General features: G+C 36.5%; 1 protein-coding gene and 1 non-coding gene across 2 annotated transcripts in view; one reads left to right on the forward strand and one right to left on the reverse strand.

Moving 5' to 3' along the window:
- The window catches only part of Nckap1 (NCK associated protein 1), a 79,988-nt gene that overhangs the window by 8,678 nt on the left and 51,097 nt on the right, over window positions 1-20,213 (forward strand). The window contains exons 2-6 of the mRNA XM_028762873.1: window positions 3,172-3,282; window positions 16,668-16,760; window positions 17,015-17,071; window positions 17,673-17,815; window positions 17,895-17,985. Of these exons, the coding sequence (XP_028618706.1) occupies window positions 3,172-3,282; window positions 16,668-16,760; window positions 17,015-17,071; window positions 17,673-17,815; window positions 17,895-17,985 (495 nt within the window). The remainder of the gene's footprint in view (window positions 1-3,171; window positions 3,283-16,667; window positions 16,761-17,014; window positions 17,072-17,672; window positions 17,816-17,894; window positions 17,986-20,213) is intronic.
- LOC114617481 lies at window positions 12,856-12,957 on the reverse strand. The gene has a single exon (XR_003710799.1). It is a non-coding gene; the product is annotated as a U6 spliceosomal RNA (small nuclear RNA).

The raw sequence follows: 20,213 nt of genomic DNA on the forward strand, positions 1-20,213 counted from the left end.
ACAATTTCTGTTCTAAAACAGTATGAATCATTCTCTTCCAAGTTTTCTGTCCCCAAAATGAATTGTTTTTATGAATTAGTCTTTATAGACAGATTTCTGGTGAGTTAGTAATTTCCTACTGTGGTAGTATTGTGTAAAGACCGAAGCTGAGTTACAGTCACAGCTCCTTGCTAGCATGTATCTTACCAGGTAACTTAATCAGATCACAGTTTAGTTTTCCTTGTACTTTTTCTCCTGAGAATTCCTCATATAGGTATCTTTCCTTTTATTAAGTAAATAGGTCATGTAGGTTGATTTTAGAGAAAGTGGAATGGAACATTCGTGTATTCCTTAGTTTGTGTTAATTTTTTAAAGCATTCATTGTGTTCAGAATACACCTGTAAATTCCCCACAAATACCACACCCCTGTAGTGAATATAGAACTTTTTAGGGCAGGTTGTAACTATTATCTTTGGTTTAGTAGATAAAGACGCCAAGATAGGAAAGATAAAGTCATCTGCGCATGGTTACACAGCTATTATGTGGCACAGTCAGGACATAGGCATCCTGCTTTAAAATTCATGTTCTTGGGCTTTAGGGATGTAATGGTAGAGTTTGTTCTTAACATACTTGAGTTCCTGAGTTCAATCCTCAGCACCTAAACCCCCAAATAAAACACAAAGCTATATTCTTTCTGTAAGCAAAACAAATATAGTATGTTAGACCTAGGGTGAGTGATTGAGAGGGGGAATCACAGTTGGTAAGGAAGTTATACTAAATGTTCCAGATACCGTGACCTAGACTGTTACTGATGATAGTCTCCATAGTAGACTTCTAGGTAATTATCATAACCTTTATTATAGCCATTCCTAATAACAGCATACATTTTTGAGCACTTATGTCTCAGTCATTTTGGTAAATGCTTTACATGGATTACCTAAGCTCTTCAAACCCTCATAATGACATGGTGAGGTAAGTAATCTCCCTTCCACATCTTACAGAAAAAGGAACTGAGACTAAGAAATTTTATATATAAAATATGGCCCCAGAGCTAGTGAGTAAGAGATTAGAAGCCTAGCTGCTTTTAGCAGAATCTGTCATTGACTCAGAGATGCTTTTTACATATGGCCCACTGAGCAGCATGCAAAGAGGTAATCCAATTGTAAAAGAAGTTATATATAATTTTATTTTTTCCATTGAAATGGAATTCCTTCTTTTATTTTGTTGTTAATATAAGAAGGCATATTTCTTTTGTGATCTTGGAAAATGGGTATTGTTTTTATTGATAGTTAAACTGATAATACTGTTGATAATACTGTTAAAGTGGATACCCAGATTTTTAAATAAGTAGAATATAAAAGATATATATCATGAAAATACAATGGATTGAATCACTTTAGGATTCTGTACTGTCTTAGCTTCGTTTATATAAGGACATGCTAATCTGTAGCTATTTTTTATGGGCACTATCTTAGTTGTATGAGTCTTGGTTGCTAGTTCATGTTGTACATAGTATCTTGAAAAAAAAAGACAAATTAGAAAACTAGTCTATAAGAAACTATTTAAGAAATACAGTTTGAGGGAAAGTCAGAATATGCTAATATTATATAGAAATGGATTTGCATAGTAGCCTTGTCAGACTCATTAAATGTTAAGTTCTAAATTTAATTGATTTAATTATACTGAGAAGTGGTACTGTGTTCCTATTCTCATTTATAAAAATAGGAATGATTTTATTGGCTTAGAAGCTAGGTGGTATTTGAAAATTAGTTAAAATTTGAGCTAAAGTACAAAGTTCATCCTGTAACAATTAATTATTTTTATTCTTGGCTACCGTTTCTTTTTAAGGTATGTAAAATTTCACTGCTGGTTTTGCACCTATTTTTATAGCTGCATGTAGTCTTTAGTTTTTCTTCTTTCTAGTATTATTTTAAGTTGGTTTAGCAAGACCACCAAGATACTGACCTGGTTATACACTTACACAGTAGTATTTAAATCTATATGCATAGTATAAACTATATAAATCTATTGTCTAATAGAGCTCGCTACTTAAGTACCTTATAAATTGTAGCACCATAGTTTTCATCTTGTATTGTTACTCGTAGTCTGCAGTGCATAAGTTTTCTACTGAAAAAGTATGTCATAATTTGACAATCATTGTTTACACGTAATCTTCTCTCTTTTTATTACAATGCTTCCCCAGCAAGGACAAGTTTGGAAGGTTTGCAAAGCTTTTCACCTTCCCTCTGCCCGCTTGCCCGCTTTCAGATCAGTCTCATGTTTCATAATTTCTCTTTCTGTAATCCACAACATAGCCATAGTAAACCAGAAGGTCGAGTTAAGTACTGTATCTCCTCTCACACCGCAGACATCACTGTACAAGCATATACTTTAAAAATGGAATAAAAAATTTAAATAGGAATGATACGATTTTCAATATTTCCCTAAGAAAAAGCATCTCACTTGCACAAGCAGTTGTCCCGTAACTGTGCTGTCAGTAGTTCCTGTTAAAGCTTTCCAGTAACATTTGTACAATGCTTTCCAGTTCACTGCAGAGGAGGCTGCCAAGGTGGTCATTCTGCAGTGCTTGTGAGCTCGAGGACAGATGTAGATGCCTTGCCTGAGGTGCTGCTGGTCTGAGGGAACAGTGTTGGAGCTCATGCTCAGAGGAACAGGCAGCACACTGGAAGGTAGAACAACCTCAGTTTTAGCAGCTTCCAGTTCTCTTGAACTAGGGCTCTTGTATTAAAATTGAATGTTGAAAGCGAATGAGGAAAACATTTTGGAAAAGACATTCAAACATAAGCCTTCATTTGATAACACTTAGAAACATTTTAGGACTCTATTTAATATTTAATTTTGTAATACTTTATCAGCTTCAGATGAATACAATCCTACCTCAAACCAAAAAGGTTTTCATTTTCTTTTCCTTTTTTTAGGTTTGAGCTTTTTCCTTCACTGCTGTTCTGCGCTAACTGCTTTAAAACTTTCCATGCGTTTTTTTCAGTAGAAGAGCATCTCTGTCCTGTCTCCCATCGCATCTCTCAGCTGTGACAACCCCTGCACTTTGCCTGTTCATTTATCACCTGCTCACCAAAAACCAAGAATCCTTTCTAATTTCTGATTTCAGAGTTGCTTCCTTGATTTTAGGAAGATACATTTTACTTTTTTTCATTACTGTTGTTTTTTTAGGCATGTGGAGATCCCAAGGCTAAACCATCCTACCTTATTGACAAAAACCTGGAATCTGCTGTGAAATTCATAGTCAGAAAATTTCCTGCTGTAGAAACGCGCAACAACAATGTAAGTCATCCCAGCTTTCTACCTGACATTTCTCATCTATGAGAACAGCAATGTTCAGTGGAATGTTTGATCTCCCATTAATCTAATGCTATGTGTAACATTTGATGCTCAGCTTTTAGACCTTGCTTAAATGCTTTTAAAGACAGCATTTGTTTCTCTGAAACTGGAAAAATTCTAGCTACATTTTATGTGGAAAATGTTGAATCTTAATTTCTTGTACTGTTTTCTTGGATGAATAGGTAATGGATAGATAAACAGCATTCCAAATGTGTGACTATTTGGGGCATCTTTTTATCCTTACATCATTAACCTAGTTTTCTTTTGAAGTTGGCAGTGGCTTCATGGATCTTTTATTGCTTTAGTAATCAGCTTTTAAAATGTGTTTGCTTACCTGCCATTTTCATAGTTCCCAAGAGCACTTCTAGAAGGAAGGAAGTTATGGGCTTTATGCCCTCTCTAGTTCCTATGTGGAAGCTCTCTTACACAGTTTGGTCATACTTAGTCTTCCTGGTGTGTTTATTTTTGGGCAATTTTTGTATAGTAATTTTATGAATGAGCAATTTTAGAAAGAGTTGTTTTACTATAATGTATTTTTAAAAGTTTTATTGGAATCTTTTCACAGGTCATTATTTTGTCCCATATTTTAACTCTTACTGTCTTTTGCTTTATGTAAAAATTTAACAGTTTCCCCCTATGAGCTCTTCAATCTTAAGAATCTTTTTTTTCGAGACAGGGTTTCTCTGTGTCGCTCTGGCTGTCCTGGAACTCACTCTGTAGACCAGGCTGGCCTCGAACTCAGAAATCCGCCTGCCTCTGTCTCCCAAGTGCTGGGATTCAAGGCATGCGCCATCACTGCCTGGCTAAGAGTCTTTTTAAAAAATGTCATGTTTTTGTCCTGAAATGATATATGATCATTGAAGATTTTTATTTCCCTTATTGATAATACTTAAAAAAATTTTAATTTAGATAGAAATGTTAGTTAGAATTAGTAAAAATAAGTCAGGTGCTTCTTCAAGAGTCTTGGTTTGGGTTTCTTAAGCTTTTTAAAATATTATTTTAAGGTTGACTCCGGGAGGGGCGAAGGGGGAGGGAAAGCTTAAAAAAAATATATTATTTTAAGTCTTTTTTTGATGCTTGAATTGTTAAAAAAATCTTGGTTTTGTAAAAGATTGTATTAGTACTTTATAATTGATTATATAAAAGAATCACCAAGAGGTCCTACTAAGAAAAAATTGATTGAAAGCATACATTTTTAAAAAGACAATAATTTAATGTGGATAATTAAAAAAACAGAGCATGATATTTCATTGAATAATTTCCATACAACCAAAAATTAAAATATTAAAGTGAATAGGAAGCATGTATGCATTTAAAAAAGAAAAAGAAAAAAGCAGGTGGGGGTGGAACACTCCTTTAATTCCAGCACCTGGGAGGCAGAGGCAAGCAGCTCTCTGTAAGTTTGAGGCCAGCCTGGTCTACAGAGTGATCTCCAGGACAGTCAGGGCTAGAGAAACCAGTAACAACAACAAATAAACGTGTATTCATGTGCAGTTTGTGGTAAGATATTTACATACTCTTTCTGGTGTGGTGATGCACTCTTTTGGGCAGAGGCAGGCAGCTCTTGGTGACAGACCAGTCTACATTGGGAGTTTCAGGTCCCCAGGGCTGCACAATGAGACTTTCACAGAAGTGAAAAAATTACATAGCCTATAGAAAGGACAAATGAGTTAGTGATAATCAGTAATCTGCTGTCTCTTCTGAGAGATTACATACTCATCCAAAATGAGTTTTAATGAAAAGCTATCACTTAGTTCTGTATATACTTGTTCTTAATAAAGTGTCTGACATGAAAATTCCTTAAATTTAGTTTATGTTATTTTTCGTATGGCACATTTACTGGATATGAGAATTTAGACAGTTATTAGGAGCTGATAGGTACATATTAACTGTTTAGCAATAGTAAACATTTTTAAGGGCCAGTTAATAGATTAATAGTTTTTAGTGTTCTTAATATGCTTGGCAAGCTGCTTGTAATAATTGTGCCCTGCTTTGTTCTTTTATAGTTTTACTTCCTTTTTCAAAATTAAAAGCACAAAATTGACGTTTTTGATACTTTGTTGAGATATGATTCACATGCCATACAATTTATCTCTTTGAAGTGTATGATTTAGAGTTTCTGGTATCTCCACAGAATTATTCTGTACCATACTGTTGACCTCCATGAAGTTAAAAATGTTCATCCGTTTTTAGTGTATTCACAACTCGGTTAGTTTTAGAGCAGTTAATCACCCAGAAGAAATTGCTTCCTGAGCATTCAGAATCTCTCTTTCCCTGCCAACTTCCCAGTCCTAGGAAAGCACTAAGCACTGACCTAATATTTGTGCCTAGTCTAGAGGCTAGCCTAACACTATTATGAAAATATAACTGTGACTTGTATTATTTTGTGACTGGCTTCTGCCATTTTTAACAATGCTTTTCAAGTTTATCCAAATACTGGCAGATTTCACACTTCATTTCTTTTTTTAGTGACAATTATCCCACTGTGAATATAAAATACTTTATGAATTCGTCATGAGTTGATAGATGTTTGTGTTGTTTTTACTTTGCTCAGTCATGAATAATAGTACTGTGAACATATATAGTTTTTAATTTATACATTTATGGTATCTGTGGGGTTTTTGGTTGTTGTTGAACCTATACAATTGATAACATGTTAACTGTTATGACTATACGTGGAATTTACTCCAGAGTCTGTGTGTCATATTCTTTTACAATTATTCTGCGGATTATATTCTGAGGTATTCTTTTTGGTTGGTTGCTTGGGTTTTCAAGACAGAGCTACTCTGTGTAACAGCCCTGGCTGTCCTGGAATTTAATTTGTATAACAGGCTGATCTTGAACTCACAGAGATCCTACCTCTGCCTCCCTTCTAGTACGGGGATTAAAGGCATGTGCCACAACTGTGTTTGTTTTTAAAATACATATCATTGTACTATGTATTGACTATTTGAGAAGTCTTTTTTTTTTTTTTGAAGGTAAAAATTTTATTTTTGAGGAACTTGTTACTGCACATTTCAGAGAGAGCTATGTAAGAAAGCAAAAATGTTCTCCCCTCACCCTAGGAATAAGTAAGGGCATAAAATTTCTTCTTAAATCATGACATTTGGAAGTTTAGCACCAGCATACAAAATGAACAACAAAGGAAAAGAGCATTTACTATATATTTCAGATTTCTTTGGTTGGGGCAATCCCCGTGTGGTATTAATAGTTCTTCCTTTAATTCATATTACCAAAACAGTAAAAACCAGGGAAAAAAATATAAAGCACTAGGTTGCTGAAACTGGGGAGGCTGCTCTCCTGCGCGTGTGCAGGTTCCCAGGACACAGCTTGGTGGACACTTGCTGGCTCCTTCGCTTATCTCAGCCTTCCTCTGTCTTATTCTGTTAAAATGTTGATGAGAGACTCCTAGCTGCTTTAGATTGGGAAATTAAAAACCTGAGCCTTGTAGTTATTTTTCAATTCCATAAAATTATTTAATGAAGGCTAGGTGTGATATTGCACACCTTTTATTGCAGTACATAAAAGGCAGAGGCAGGTGGATATCTGAGTTTGAAGTCAGCCAGGTCTATGAAGTGATTTTCAGGCCAGCTAGGGCTATATAGTGAGATACTGTCTCAAACAAAAACAACACAAGTTAGTTAATGGAAACTTTCTAGGTTTGAGTGACAAACAACGTCTGGGATTGCTAGGAAGTGGCGGATTTCCTTCTTCTGCCACAGAACGTGCTTATGGCTTGCCCCAGGATTGGCACTAGTTCCAGTTTGCTTCATGCCTTACAAATAGTACTTATCTTTCATTTAAGAAAAGGAACTCAAGAATAAAGAGTGTTTTAGTGAAAATCAACAATTTTTTTTGAGTTTCTAAAATAGATTCTTTTAAGAAAAAGTTACTCTATCAACATTGTAGCTAAAAATGTTTCTGGTTTTAGTTCCTTCTTTAGCAACTGGCCTCATCTCCAAGGATTTTAATTCTGTTGGAAGCCATGAACACCTGACTTTGAATGTATCAAAGAGGGCATTGCTGTTGGCTGCAGGATTGGTGTGTGATGCTTCCCCATTGTTCTCAGTTTTATTCCTGTTCAGGCCCCTTTGTGGGCATTAATTGTATATTTAGTTCTGGATTTAGGGGGAAAAACTGAACATCTCACCCCTATTAAGATGTTGAATCAAATGCCTTACATGCTTCAACATATGCTGATGGAATGCAATGTTGTTATAATGATAACATACTAGTTTTATAATTATAGGTGCCACTTATTTTGTCTCTGTATGTGCTGAGCTGTGCATTTTGGTAGATTGCATTTAATTTCAGACTGTCCAAATTACTGAATTTCCATTATCTTCAAAGTTCAACTGTGAAGATGTCCATGTTTTTCCTAGATGTCTGAAGCTCTGTTATGATACAATACAAGGAAATCAGTAAAACCCTTTTAAAAACAGTATTACTTTTTATAGGAAAAAAATTAAATCCCCACATTGTCCAGATGTGTACTTAAAAATTCTTGGCTGGGCAGTGGTGGCGCACGCCTTTAATCCCAGCATTTGGGAGGCAGAGGCAGGCAGATTTCTGAGTTCGAGTCCAGCCTGGTCTACAAAGTGAGTTCCAGGACAGCCAGGGCTACACAGAGAAACCTTGTCTTGAAAAACAAAAATAAACAAACAAAAAAAATCTTACTATTTTTTCAAATAATTTTAACTTAATTTTTTTTCATTTTTCCCCTTTAAATAACATCTAAAATCCAGTTTGTCATTTAAAAAAAAGAAAAATATTACCCTGTAATTCCTGTACCTAGGAGGTGGAGGCAGGAAGATCAGGAATTCAAGTTCATCCTCAGTTACAGCAAGTTCCAAGCCAAAATACAAACCAGCAAATGTAAAATCACTCTGTCGTTACAAAATTTCCCTATTGTGTGCTTGAGTGTAATGTCTTGATTTTAATTTCCCAAGAAATTGGAAAATATTAATCACTGCCATATCTATCTATCTATCTATCTATCTATCTATCTATCTATCTATCTATCTATCTATCTATCTTAGGGGCTCTAAGAATAACTGTATTGTTGGTGAGTAGAGGGCAGCAAAGGTGATGGAGGGATTCTGTACCAGAACACAGTCCGTTGTCATAAGACTTTGAAGATCATGTATTATTCAACCAAAACTATTTGAAGTTATGGATATTACTTGTCTTTAGGGAGCACAATATTACAAGAGGCTACGCAACAATCATTTTCTGTTTAAGTAGTTTACAGCTATTCAAGGAGAGATAAAACCAGCAATAAAGTAGATTCAGTTGTATAACATCACTGTTTAGAAAATACCATCTTTGTTCCTGGTGCCTGACAACAGAGAATATCAAATACGCAGTTAAAGAACAAGCCTATTTCGTACATGTTAACTGACTTTCACTTGTATTAAATGTTTCCTTAGACTTATATCAGAACCCAAAATCTTTTAAAGCTAAAAAATCCCAGTGCTTTTAAAAATAAAGCTAATTCAACTCTCATTAAGGATGCTGTATGGTTCCTGAAAGTAACCTTAAAAGAATAAGATTCCCAGCTCTAAAAACGTGTCTAGCCGGGCAGTAGTGGTGCACGCCTTTAGTCCCAGCACTTGGGAGGCAGAGGCAGGTGGATTTCTGAGTTCGAGACCAGCCTGGCTACAGAGTGAGTTCCAGGACAGGCAGGACTACACAGAGAAACCCTGTCTCGAACCCCCCCCCCCACAAAAAAAGAAAAAATGTATCTAGGAGCAGGAAAGATGATTATTAGTTCAGAGCACAGGGTGCTCTTCCAAAGGGCTTGGATTTAATTCCTAGCAACCAACCACATGGCAGCTCACAACTGTCTGAAACTCCAGTTCCAGAGGATCTGAAACCCTCACACAGACATACATGCATGCAAAACACCAACATACAGGCACATGAAATGCAAATAAGTAAAAAGAGAGGTTAAAAACAATGTGTCTAGTGGGCATGGTAGCAGTACTGGGATAGCTGTAGGAGTACCCTTGATATGCCTGCTGTAGGAAGGAATTAGAAGGAAAACATGAAGACGTTTAAGTTCCTTTTTAGCCAGTCTATGGGGCATTCCTAGTTTTGCCATGGCGTCCGTTATGCGAGTAGTATAGTGGTTAGAGGGTGGACTTCAGTGTCAGAATTGTAGGTCAGTACTAGTTCAGAGATTTTAGGCAAATCATTTGGTATCTGAAGGCATCATTTTTCTTATGTCTAAAGTGAAAACCGTCTCTGTCTGAAGGAGCAATTTAATATGCCTTAAAGCATTTAACACAGTCTGGCAAATGACTTTAAAAGGGGTAGCCATTGTTTATATTACATCTAACTCCCTGCTTTATGTAGTAAATTTCTAAATCCCCCCCATCCCATGCTTGTTTTGATGAAACAACATGCTACTGTCTGTTATTTGAATTTCTGCTAGCTTTTGAACAGTTCCAAGCTGAATGCAGACCAACACTGAGCACTATTCTTTTATTTCTTTCTGTTGTATTCCCTGCCTTGAGCCATGGTTACTTAAACTAGAGTCTTTATAGTCTCCTTTGACTTTTATAAAAACGTCAAGCTGGTTATTTTGGGCTTGTTTTCAACACTACACAATTTCATGAGCTTTCCATTCAAGTATATGTTTTCTGTTGAGACAAGTTCCGTCTATCATAAACCAAACATTGATTTTCATGTTTCCTCGTTTTCTCCACTTGCTATTTCTTCCATTCCGAACCAATATTTGTCATATCTCGCACATCTGTCTCTGTGGACATCTGTCTCTACTTGTTGAATCTCTGATGCCTAGGAGATAAGAGCCAACAATAAAACCTTGGTTTAAAGGAATGAGTGTGATATACAATATTATACATATTGTGACATTGTACTTCAGTATGAGTGTATTTATTTAATGGGAACTTGATGGAATGTTATTTTTTAATTGAACTTGAATTCTGAGAAACTAAAAGAATTTCAGTATAGTGAAAAATAACTCAGGCAATAGTATTATCTTTAAATGACAGCAAGAAAGAAGACCTGACGGTTTTAAACAATCAATATTTACTGGGGTAAGGAATCAAAAGAAGTATGGATGCAGGGGAGTTTGTATATAACAACTTCACGTGTTAGACTTGAGAGGCCCATTAGAAATGCACTGAGCAACAAATTGTAGTACTCAGGCCACAAATCTAGAACTCAGGCTAGGGGTAAGCTGAGAACCAAAGAGGCTTAGAAAGTGCATCAGTCATTGAGGAAAGCAGGAGAAGCAGCTCAACAATAGAATCTGTAGTCATGCCTTAACTCAGTTACTGTCGATGAGCGTGATCTTAGATTATGGCCAGGTTGGCAAATGTATATTTTCTTACTGTAGGCTTTTTGATTTTTGACTTGCCAATGAAGGAACTATCATTTTCTCCTGTGAATATATACCCCAGATAATCCGTGGGTGACCTCACTTCTAGGCCATCTTTAACTTAATCCACCAGTCTCACTGTCCTCAGGACTCTGATTACCAGTTGGTGAGTCATTGTGGCTTCAAGCAAATGTGGAACTGTAGTTTCCCCACCATATTTGACTTCTCCTGAGAATAGTTGTGGAACTGACTTTAAACTGTATCATTTACCTTCAGCAACAAGCATGAGAGTGTCTTACGTCTGTGAATGTTCATCCCTCAGTATAATTGATGCCTCATTTAAAGGCTTTGCTCATAGGGTTTTTTTTTGTTGTTGTTGTTCAGCTTCTCCTATGATGTCTGATACGAACACAATAGTATACAGTTGATGCTATCATTTTTCTTTCTTTTCTTGTCACTCTGTATCGCTCTTCCTCTCCTCCATTTCTTCTTTCTCTCCTTCCAACTACCTTTCTTCCTTCTTTCTTCCTGCAGTCTTTCCTGTGTTCATTCTTGTGTCAGGTGTTGAGCTCAGTGACCAGCACATGTTAGGCAATTATTCTACCAACGAGCTATATCTATGTCCATAAAGCTGCCTGTGAAATATGTACTTTGGCATTACATGTTTAAATTGCTCTAATTCTCTGGCTCATCAAAATAGGAAACTGAATTAAATGATAATATACAAGAAAAAAGTATAGGTATGGACAGGAACCTTCTGAAAGGAACTGAGTAGTACAGGAAATAACCCGAGAAATTCCAAATTTGACTTCACAAAATTGAAGAGCAGAGTGAAGAGACAAGCTGCAAAATGGTAGATAATCTTTGGCAGCTATGGTTCATATGGGGATTAATATAAAGAATTTCATTAAAAAGCCATCAAAAATCTTCCAATCAGTAATTGGTTAATTCTTGAGTTGGATTTTTTTAAAACCTACTTTAATAAGGGTTCTTAAGTGCTTCAACCTGCCTTCTAGCCCACCACCCAGCGGTGGGTGGAAAAGGCTAATAGGAAATGGGGCGTGTGGACCTGTTTAGAAATAGTTCTTTGGGGCTATTCAAATCTTTGTTGTCAGCAATCCAATCCTTTAGAAAACTCCAACACCACTCACAAATCCACAAAGCACTTTGATCCAGAAGAAACGCTGAGGCTCTGCCAGTCAGCCTGAGTCTGAGAAGCTGCAAAAAGCCACCGGAATATCACGAGAAGTTCTCTACCAAGTCACAACAAACGAAGCTCAGCAATGTGGTGCAAGGGGAACCAGTGCCAGAGCCTCCTCCCTCTACCTGTGGAGTCACATTTATATTCTTTCTGAACATCACCCATCTTCTCACATGCCTGCTTCAGCAAATCACTCTTTCACCTATGTCTGCTTCAGCAAAACATTTGACATAACTGAGTTTCCAAAGAAGCCAGAAATTTTCCACTTCAGTTAATGAACTAAACAGTTCTCAAAAGAACCACAAATAATTAGTTTTTTAAGTGTTCAATATTTTTAGCCATCAGAGAAATGTAAATTAAAACTACTTTTAGATGCCATTTCATCTTAGAAGACCTACTGACATCAAAAAAGCTACCTTGAGATTTGATCTTAACCATGTCAGGATGGCTCTCATTAAGAAAGAAAATGAGTTGGTGAGTGCAATGGCCATGGAATGCTCGGGACACAGTGCTTCACAGAACTTCTCCCCACTCTCATGCTCTCTTAAATGCACTGTATATGTGTGGAAAGAAAAAGCATGAAGAAAGGAAGGGAAGAAAGGGAAATAATGAGTTTTTAAAAAGGAAACAAAGGAGAAGAAATGCTGGCAAGGATGCGGAGAAAGCAACTTACTGTCGATGGGAAGGTGAGATGGCTCGGCCACTGTGGAATTCAGTGGGGAGGGTCCTCAGAACGCTCAAGGAGAATTGCTGTGGGTCCAGCTCTACTACTCAGGCAGATACGCAGTGGACACCGTATCCTACTACAGTGACACCTGCACGTCAGTCTTTTTACTCTTGCATTATTCACAATAACAGAGAAGTGGAATCAACCTAGATGCCCATTCATAGTTCAATGAATGTAAAAATTTGGTGCATGCACACAGTGGAATTTTAAGTAGCAGTAAGGAAAAACAAAACCATGTTAAAAATTATAGAGTGCTTCTGAATTTGTATATCATCCTTGTGCAGGGGTCATGCTAATCTCTGTATCGTTCCATTTTAGCATATGTGCTGCTGAAGTGAGCATGATAACTATACTGAACCCTGTAGCCATGTTTCTTTTGTTAGAGATTAGTGAGTTAGCCCTGCTAAGTGTTAGTTCCTTCAGTAATTTGCCTTTCTTAGAACAAAACAAAAAGTAGGAAATGCTAAATTTCAATTCCATTTAATTTTGTCTTTCTAAAAAATCTTATTAATTGAAGTAAGCAAGATTAATCAATAAAATATTTCAGTTTAAAGGTGCACAATTTCCCTGACTTAAGGTATGACTTATTTTCTTCAGTTTTTGCATATCTTATTTTAATGTTAAGAATAAAGGCTTCAAGCCAGAAAATGTAAACAATTATAGAAATGTTTTGCTAAAATATTTTCATATATTATAGGATCATGCTTTAAAATTGTTGAATACATGGTTTTCAAAATACTGCCTCTCTAATGTTCTGCCGTACAACATTATCAGTAATTATTACCTATGTATATTTTAAATCATCTGAGTTTGAACCTGTCATTAATGGTTTTTAGGTGTGTCATTCACTTTGAAAAATACTGTTCTTTCCTTTTTTTCCTTGTAGTTAAAGCCTGAGAATTGTAATAGTTGACATCTCTCATGCATAGTTTTATGAAGCTTATTTTCACTAGAATATGGAACATAATTTTTACTATTAGGTAGAAATTGTGTGATCTTTATAAAATGTTAGGAATAATGTCAGACACACAATGCATACTCAGCAAATATTTGTTTACTGCAAGTACTATCAATGGTGTTAGGATTACTTACAAAATAATTTCGTTTTGCTTATTTGGAGAGGTGGTCTGTAGCCTCCATGATTAGTCTCCTGACATGTAATGTGTAGTTTCTAGGTGTTGGCCACTAGTCAGTGTGGTCATGTGCCAGTTTATCCATTGCTTTGGGTAATTGTATAAATGTGTTCCCCAGTGATGATGGAAGGGCTAGACTTTGAGACTAGACTTTAAGTTACTTACTTACTTACTTACTTACTTAAGTGCTAGACTTTAAGTTACTTACCCTTTTTGTATCACAGTTGGAGAGGGACTTTCTAAGAGCATTTCTTCCCAAATAATGTCCGCTGATAGTCTGTATTATGATCCTTTATTTAATAATACATTTGGATTGGATGCTTAACTTGTACTTCAGAGTTGTTAAGTACTAGATAGAATAACACCCTGAGTCTTCTACACTGTCTGTGCTGTAGGAGATGGCAGTGACAAGCTGGACTAGAAAACACTGGCTGCCGTCAGGAGGGAGTTAGTCAAGGATGGTTCCTGAAAATGGGGTTAGTATTTAAGCTGAGTGTTTAGAGTACTGGGATTTGGATGTAAGTGGTGAGATTTTGATACCCCTGTAGGGAAACAAAGAAATCATGAACTTCGCATAGAAAATGGCAGTTTGTTTGTTGTAGTCTACGGATGAACGTAGTGGGGATGAGTCTGGAAAAAGAAAGGGACCAGACTGTAGAGAGCATTAAAAACTCATGTGGAACTTGCCACGTAGTCCCTGTAGCTGATACAGTTAAAGGAGAAATTTAGACTAAGGGGATTTTATTATTGACAAGGGAAATAGCAGGCAAGAATAGAATACATTTGAGAAGAAATTGAGATTTCTGATCTTGGATGGTACTAAGTGTTTAACTTTGCAACATTTGTTTTGGTTTTTGTAGTTAGCACATCCTCTTATAAACGTTACATTCTTGCTATATGAAATGAAGGTCTGTGTAAAAGATCGTTGGTGTTTATAAGGGTGTGATGGTCATTAACTGCAAACTAGGATGCTGAGGGCAAGGAAAGCACTGTTCATGATTACCTTAGTGCCGTTGAAATTCGTTAGGATTAAGATGTCACATAGTAACCATATTATTTTCCTCATACTGTCTTGTTTGTTTGTTTTTTGGGAATCTATATAGATTTCACTGTCCTGGAACTCAATATATAGACCAGGCTGGCCTCGAACTTACAGAGATGCCTCTGCCTCTGAGTGCTGGGATTAAAGGCAGATGCCATCATGCTTTTTATATTTTTTAGGGTTGGAGTGGGGGAAACAGGGTTTTTCTGTATAATAGCCTTGGCTGTCTTGGAACTTGATTTGTAGACCAGGCTAGCCTCAAACTCATGATCTGCCTGTCTCTGCCTGTCTCTGCCTGTCTCTGCCTGCCAAGTGCTGGATTAAAGATGTGTACTTCCACGTGGATCATATCTTATTTTCTGAGCCTACTTTTTCCTCTTGAATATTGGGACTCAAATTTATAGAACTAAATGCCAGAAAAGAATCATGATAATCAGTCAGAAGTGTTTAATAAAATTATTGAGCAAGGTATAGGTATAATCCGAGGACAAGGGATCATGTTTAAGTAGTTGTTCACTGATAATTCTGGAATAGTAGTGATTAATAACACAGAGGAGAAACAGGGAATTGTGTTAAAACTGATATATTATATAAAATAGTTGATTATTCTCAGAGGAAGCTGCACACACATCCCTGCATGTGCATACTTAACTTCTCCCACATTTATGGGGAGAAATGAGATTGTAGTTCTTCTGCTTTCCAGACAGAATTCCTTCTTTAAGTTCCTTACTCAGAGGCATTCAGGGAGGTGTGCCAGACTGCTTGCTGTTTTCAGTTTGCTTTTCCTGAAGAACCTTCTCCTGATGTTAGGCTCACATTTGTAAATGTTCTGATTTAACAAAAGAGCTCATTATAGTCGCGTATAGGCAGGCACCTCTTTTCCAATGCTCACATGTAAGTATATATGACCTTATGAGGACCTCAAAATTGTGTGGACTCTGGCAGCATGTTGGGTACTTTTAAATGCTTTCTTGTATTTTCTAGTGTTCTCATATCCTGAGTGCTTCTCAGACCCTTCATGTGTATTTAGATCACCTGGGCTATGTTGTTTAAGAGGCCTTAGGTCTTACTCAGCAGGCCTGAGGTGAGCCAGAGAGCCCACCTTTCTACTGAGGCCTTAACTGATGTTCATTAGAAAATATGCAGACACAATCCAGGATCTGGATGGTTCCCTGGAATCCTGGGCACCTTGTTAAATAAGCATCAGAAAGGACTAGTCTTCCAAAAATGATGGTAATCATTGATTTTAATAAAAGACAGTGTTTGTAAGTTCAGTAATTTAACTGAACGGAATACCTTTTTTTCATATTTCCTTCACTCATGTCTAAACTCTAGTCTTGCTTTGTTTCATTTCTTTTTTGTTCTTGTGATTTTTTTTCTTTTGTTTGATATATTATTGTGTTCTGTGGGTCTGATCAGGAAACCGTTACTGTATTTTATGTTTGTATCTACATTTTATTTTGCATGCGTAACGTGGCTTTGCCTGGATGTTCTTTTTGGTAAGTTCCAAATCTATCTAGCATATTGTTTTTTGTAGTGTAAGCTGTTTTTCATCTTCTTTTCTCCTACTTCTAGTGAACATAGTCATGATTTGTTTTTAAGTTTTTTAAAAGAGTTCATTTGATGTATTCTCTCCTCTAACATTTTTCAGTTTTCCGCTGTAGTGCAGTTTGGTACTAATCCGCCTCAGTCTGTTTTATGGCCTCCCACTGTAAGCTGCTTGAGCAGTTGCTCTCTCAAGTGATTGGGTTTGAAAAAACCTTAATCATTTAGAAGTCGAAAAACTTGTGCTTCCATATAGCAATCATACAAACGATAGTATACAATGGAACTTATACTTCTGTCTGAAAATAAACTCTCATTTTTTTTTTTTACAGCAACAGCTTGCACAGCTACAGAAAGAAAAATCAGAGATTCTGAAAAATCTGGCATTATATTACTTTACATTTGTAGATGTTATGGAATTTAAGGTATGTATTTTATTAATATGTAAACTTTAAGATTACAAAAATTGATTTACAATTTGCTAATTGCATAAATTGCTTTGTTAATTATGTGGTAAAAGAAGAATTTCAGAACCAAAGTCTAAAGTATACTTTATCCATTTGTGTTCTCTGAATTAAAAGTTATTTATTCAGTGCTGAAGATGAATGCTTGCTAAGCATGCAGAATCCTGGCTTTTGTCCTCAGCACTTCCTCCGCTGAGTTAAGCTTTTCTTTTCAGGACCACGTCTGTGACTTGCTGAATACCATTGATGTTTGCCAAGTCTTCTTTGACATTGTGAGTACCATTTTTTGGGAAAATTTCCTAATTCTCTCTTCCCAAAGAACTCAGGGAACCAATTGCTTTCTTTAGAGAAAGAAAAGTCATTTTCTTTTAGAAGTAGCAGTATAAAGTTTTAACATTGTTTATTTGGCTTGCTGAATAACTTTTTTTAAAAGTAAAAAGGCATATATCAGCATATATTTTTGTGTGTTGTAAAATAGCTGTTAATTTTAGTTTTTTATCTTAATGTACCTAACTATAAACACTGGACAATATTTTCCTTTAAAGTCATACTCGAGAGAGTTTCCTTTGTATGACATTGTATAGATATAAGAAGTCAAGGTGAGAAATGTATCCATTTAGTTAATAGTAAAACTTTAGATACTGCTTTTTGCTTTGGTAAGATGGGTATCAATGCTTCTTTGGTTTTCTTCCTTTCAGTTATTCCCGGCTTAAATATAGTAGCCAAAGTCCTTTTCCTTTTTTCTGAAATTCCCAAATTTTACAGCTTTAGAAAAAAAATTAGAAACCCATTATTGGGGATAAACAAAGTATGCAGAGTTTTATATGTTTCAGAGTCTGGAAAGAAGGAAACAAACTTGATTTTGTTTTTTAGACTGTGAACTTTGATTTAACAAAGAACTACTTAGACTTGACTGTAACCTATACAACATTAATGATACTGCTGTCCCGGATTGAAGAAAGGAAAGCAATCATTGGACTGTACAATTATGCACATGAAATGACCCATGGAGCAAGGTAGGCAGACATCACACAGAATGCTTCTGAACTTCTCAGAGCCTTACAACTCATTTGAATTTGATGTGTGTATTTTAAGTGACCGAGAATATCCACGCCTTGGTCAGATGATTGTGGACTATGAAAACCCTTTAAAAAAGATGATGGAAGAATTTGTACCCCATAGCAAGGTAAGAGCTCTTTTATTGTTGTTGTTTGATTGTTTTGTTTGTTTGTTTGTTTGTTTGTTTCTGGGTTTTTGGAGATAGGTTTCTTTGTGTAGCCCTGGCTGTTCTGAAACTAGCTCTGTAAGCCAGGTTGGCCTCGAACCCACAGAGATCCATCTGCACTTGCCTCCTGAGTGCTGGAATTAAAGTCCTGTGCCACTACTGCCCAGCAAGAGCTGTTTTTTAGATGTGCAACAGTACACATGAGGAATTGTTTACCCATAGGGAATTAAAGGGATAACTTAGTTTTAGGGTAAACATTAGAATGCATTATGAAAAACTATGTTTATTTATCTTTTGAGTTAGCTGTTTCAGATTCACAATCATGTAAAGACTCAGGAATGTATTGATTATAGTTATTAAGTTGAATTATAGTTATTAAATTGAGTGTAGTATTTAGAGGTAGTAAAAGGTATAGGGCAGTATTCTCAGGTCTAGCAGTATACTCTGAAATATTGTATAATTGACTTAAATAACTTATTGCCTCTCACTTTTCTTTTTGGCTAAAATAGTCTTAAAGTAGCAGTTGTTATAAAAATCGAACCAGTCACTTCATCAAAAGAATTTAGGTACATGATAATGCATTAAGAATTTAGATACGCCGGGCAGTGGTGGCGCACGCCTTTAATCCCAGCACTTGGGAGGCAGAGGCAGGTGGATTTCTGAGTTCCAGGCCAGCCTGGTCTACAGAGTGAGTTCCAGGACAGCCAGGGCTATACAGAGAAACCCTGTCTCGAAAAAAAAAAAAAAGAATTTAGATACAAGCCAGGCATCGGTGGTGCTTGCCTTTAATCCTAGCACTTGGGAGGCAGAGGCAGGCAGATCTCTGAGTTCAAGGCCAGCCTGGTCTATAGAGAGAGTTTTAGGATAACCAGAACTACTCAGAGAAAAAGAAATTTACATATGAGGCTAGAGAGAGAGAGAGCTCAGCAGTTAAGAGGATCAACTACTTTTTCTGAGGACCAGATTTGATTCCCAGCACCCACGTGGCAGCTCACAATCACCTCTAACTGCAGTTGTAAGAGAAACAGTAACCTTTTCTATCCTTCTCAGGTACTGCACACATGTGATATACAGATATACATTGCAAAACCCATATACATGCAGTACATTTCAAAAACCTTTTTTTTTTTTTTTTGAGACAGGGTTTCTCTGTATAGCTTTGGCTGTCCTGGAACTCACTCTGTCACTCTGTAGACCTGGCTGGCCTCAAACTCAGAAATCTGCCTGCCTCTGCCTCCCAAGTGCTGGGATTAAAGGCGTGTGCCACCACTGCCCGGCTCAAAAACTTTTTTTTTTTGAGCTTAAATAACCTTATTCTTTAATGTAGTTTTGTGCTAGTATTTCATAAATAGAATATTTATAGCATAAAAGTCACCTTATAAATATCAGTGTGAAGAGGTGATCAGATAATTCACATCATAGTCATTTTGCTGATAAGGAAATTGAGGTGAATAAATGTTAAGTAAGTTGTCTAAGTTCATATGGGTGGGAAAATGGATTTGAATATCAGCAGCTGAGCCTCAAGAGTTCCTGCTATTAATCATAACTCACTGCCGCCTTTCAGCTCTGAGTTATGTCACACTTAAATAAAGCAATGGAGGATGTGGAATAGGTCAGCACTGCCTAGTAGAACTAGCTAAATGTATTGCCTGAAACTATCTTGTTGCAAAAGACAAATGTACCACAAACGTGATTACATTTTAGCTATTCTTTATTAGGTAGATATTGGAAATAGAGGAAACATAATCAACATGAAATCATATTGTTTCTAGATCTGCATTGAACTCTTGCACTTTGTGCAGTGATGGAGTGCTCTGTACACAGTTGAGTATTGTAGTTATACAATGGTCATTTAAGGCTGAGTACAGAGTTGTATGGAACACCATCAATACATCTGGGACGCTGGCTGAGTTCAAGTTCCTGGGAGTCTCTCTTTCTCTCGGTTTTCTGGGGTTGGGTACAGAGCTGCCGCCTGTGACCTGCTCTAGGCTCGGGCCCAGCTCAAAAACATTTTTAAAATAGTTTATATACATAGTATTTCATCCTACGATTTTAGAGTCATGGTGTTGAATCAGTTTTAGGTGTATTGTATCTTACTCTCTTGATAAGAAAAAAAATGACAGGAATTTTTTAGAAGTTATATGAATGTCATTTTAAAAGGACACATTGAGCCAGGCGGTGGTGGCGCA

This window comes from Grammomys surdaster, unplaced genomic scaffold (assembly GCF_004785775.1).
Source record: "Grammomys surdaster isolate TR1022 unplaced genomic scaffold, NIH_TR_1.0 136, whole genome shotgun sequence".
NCBI lineage: Eukaryota > Metazoa > Chordata > Mammalia > Rodentia > Muridae > Grammomys > Grammomys surdaster.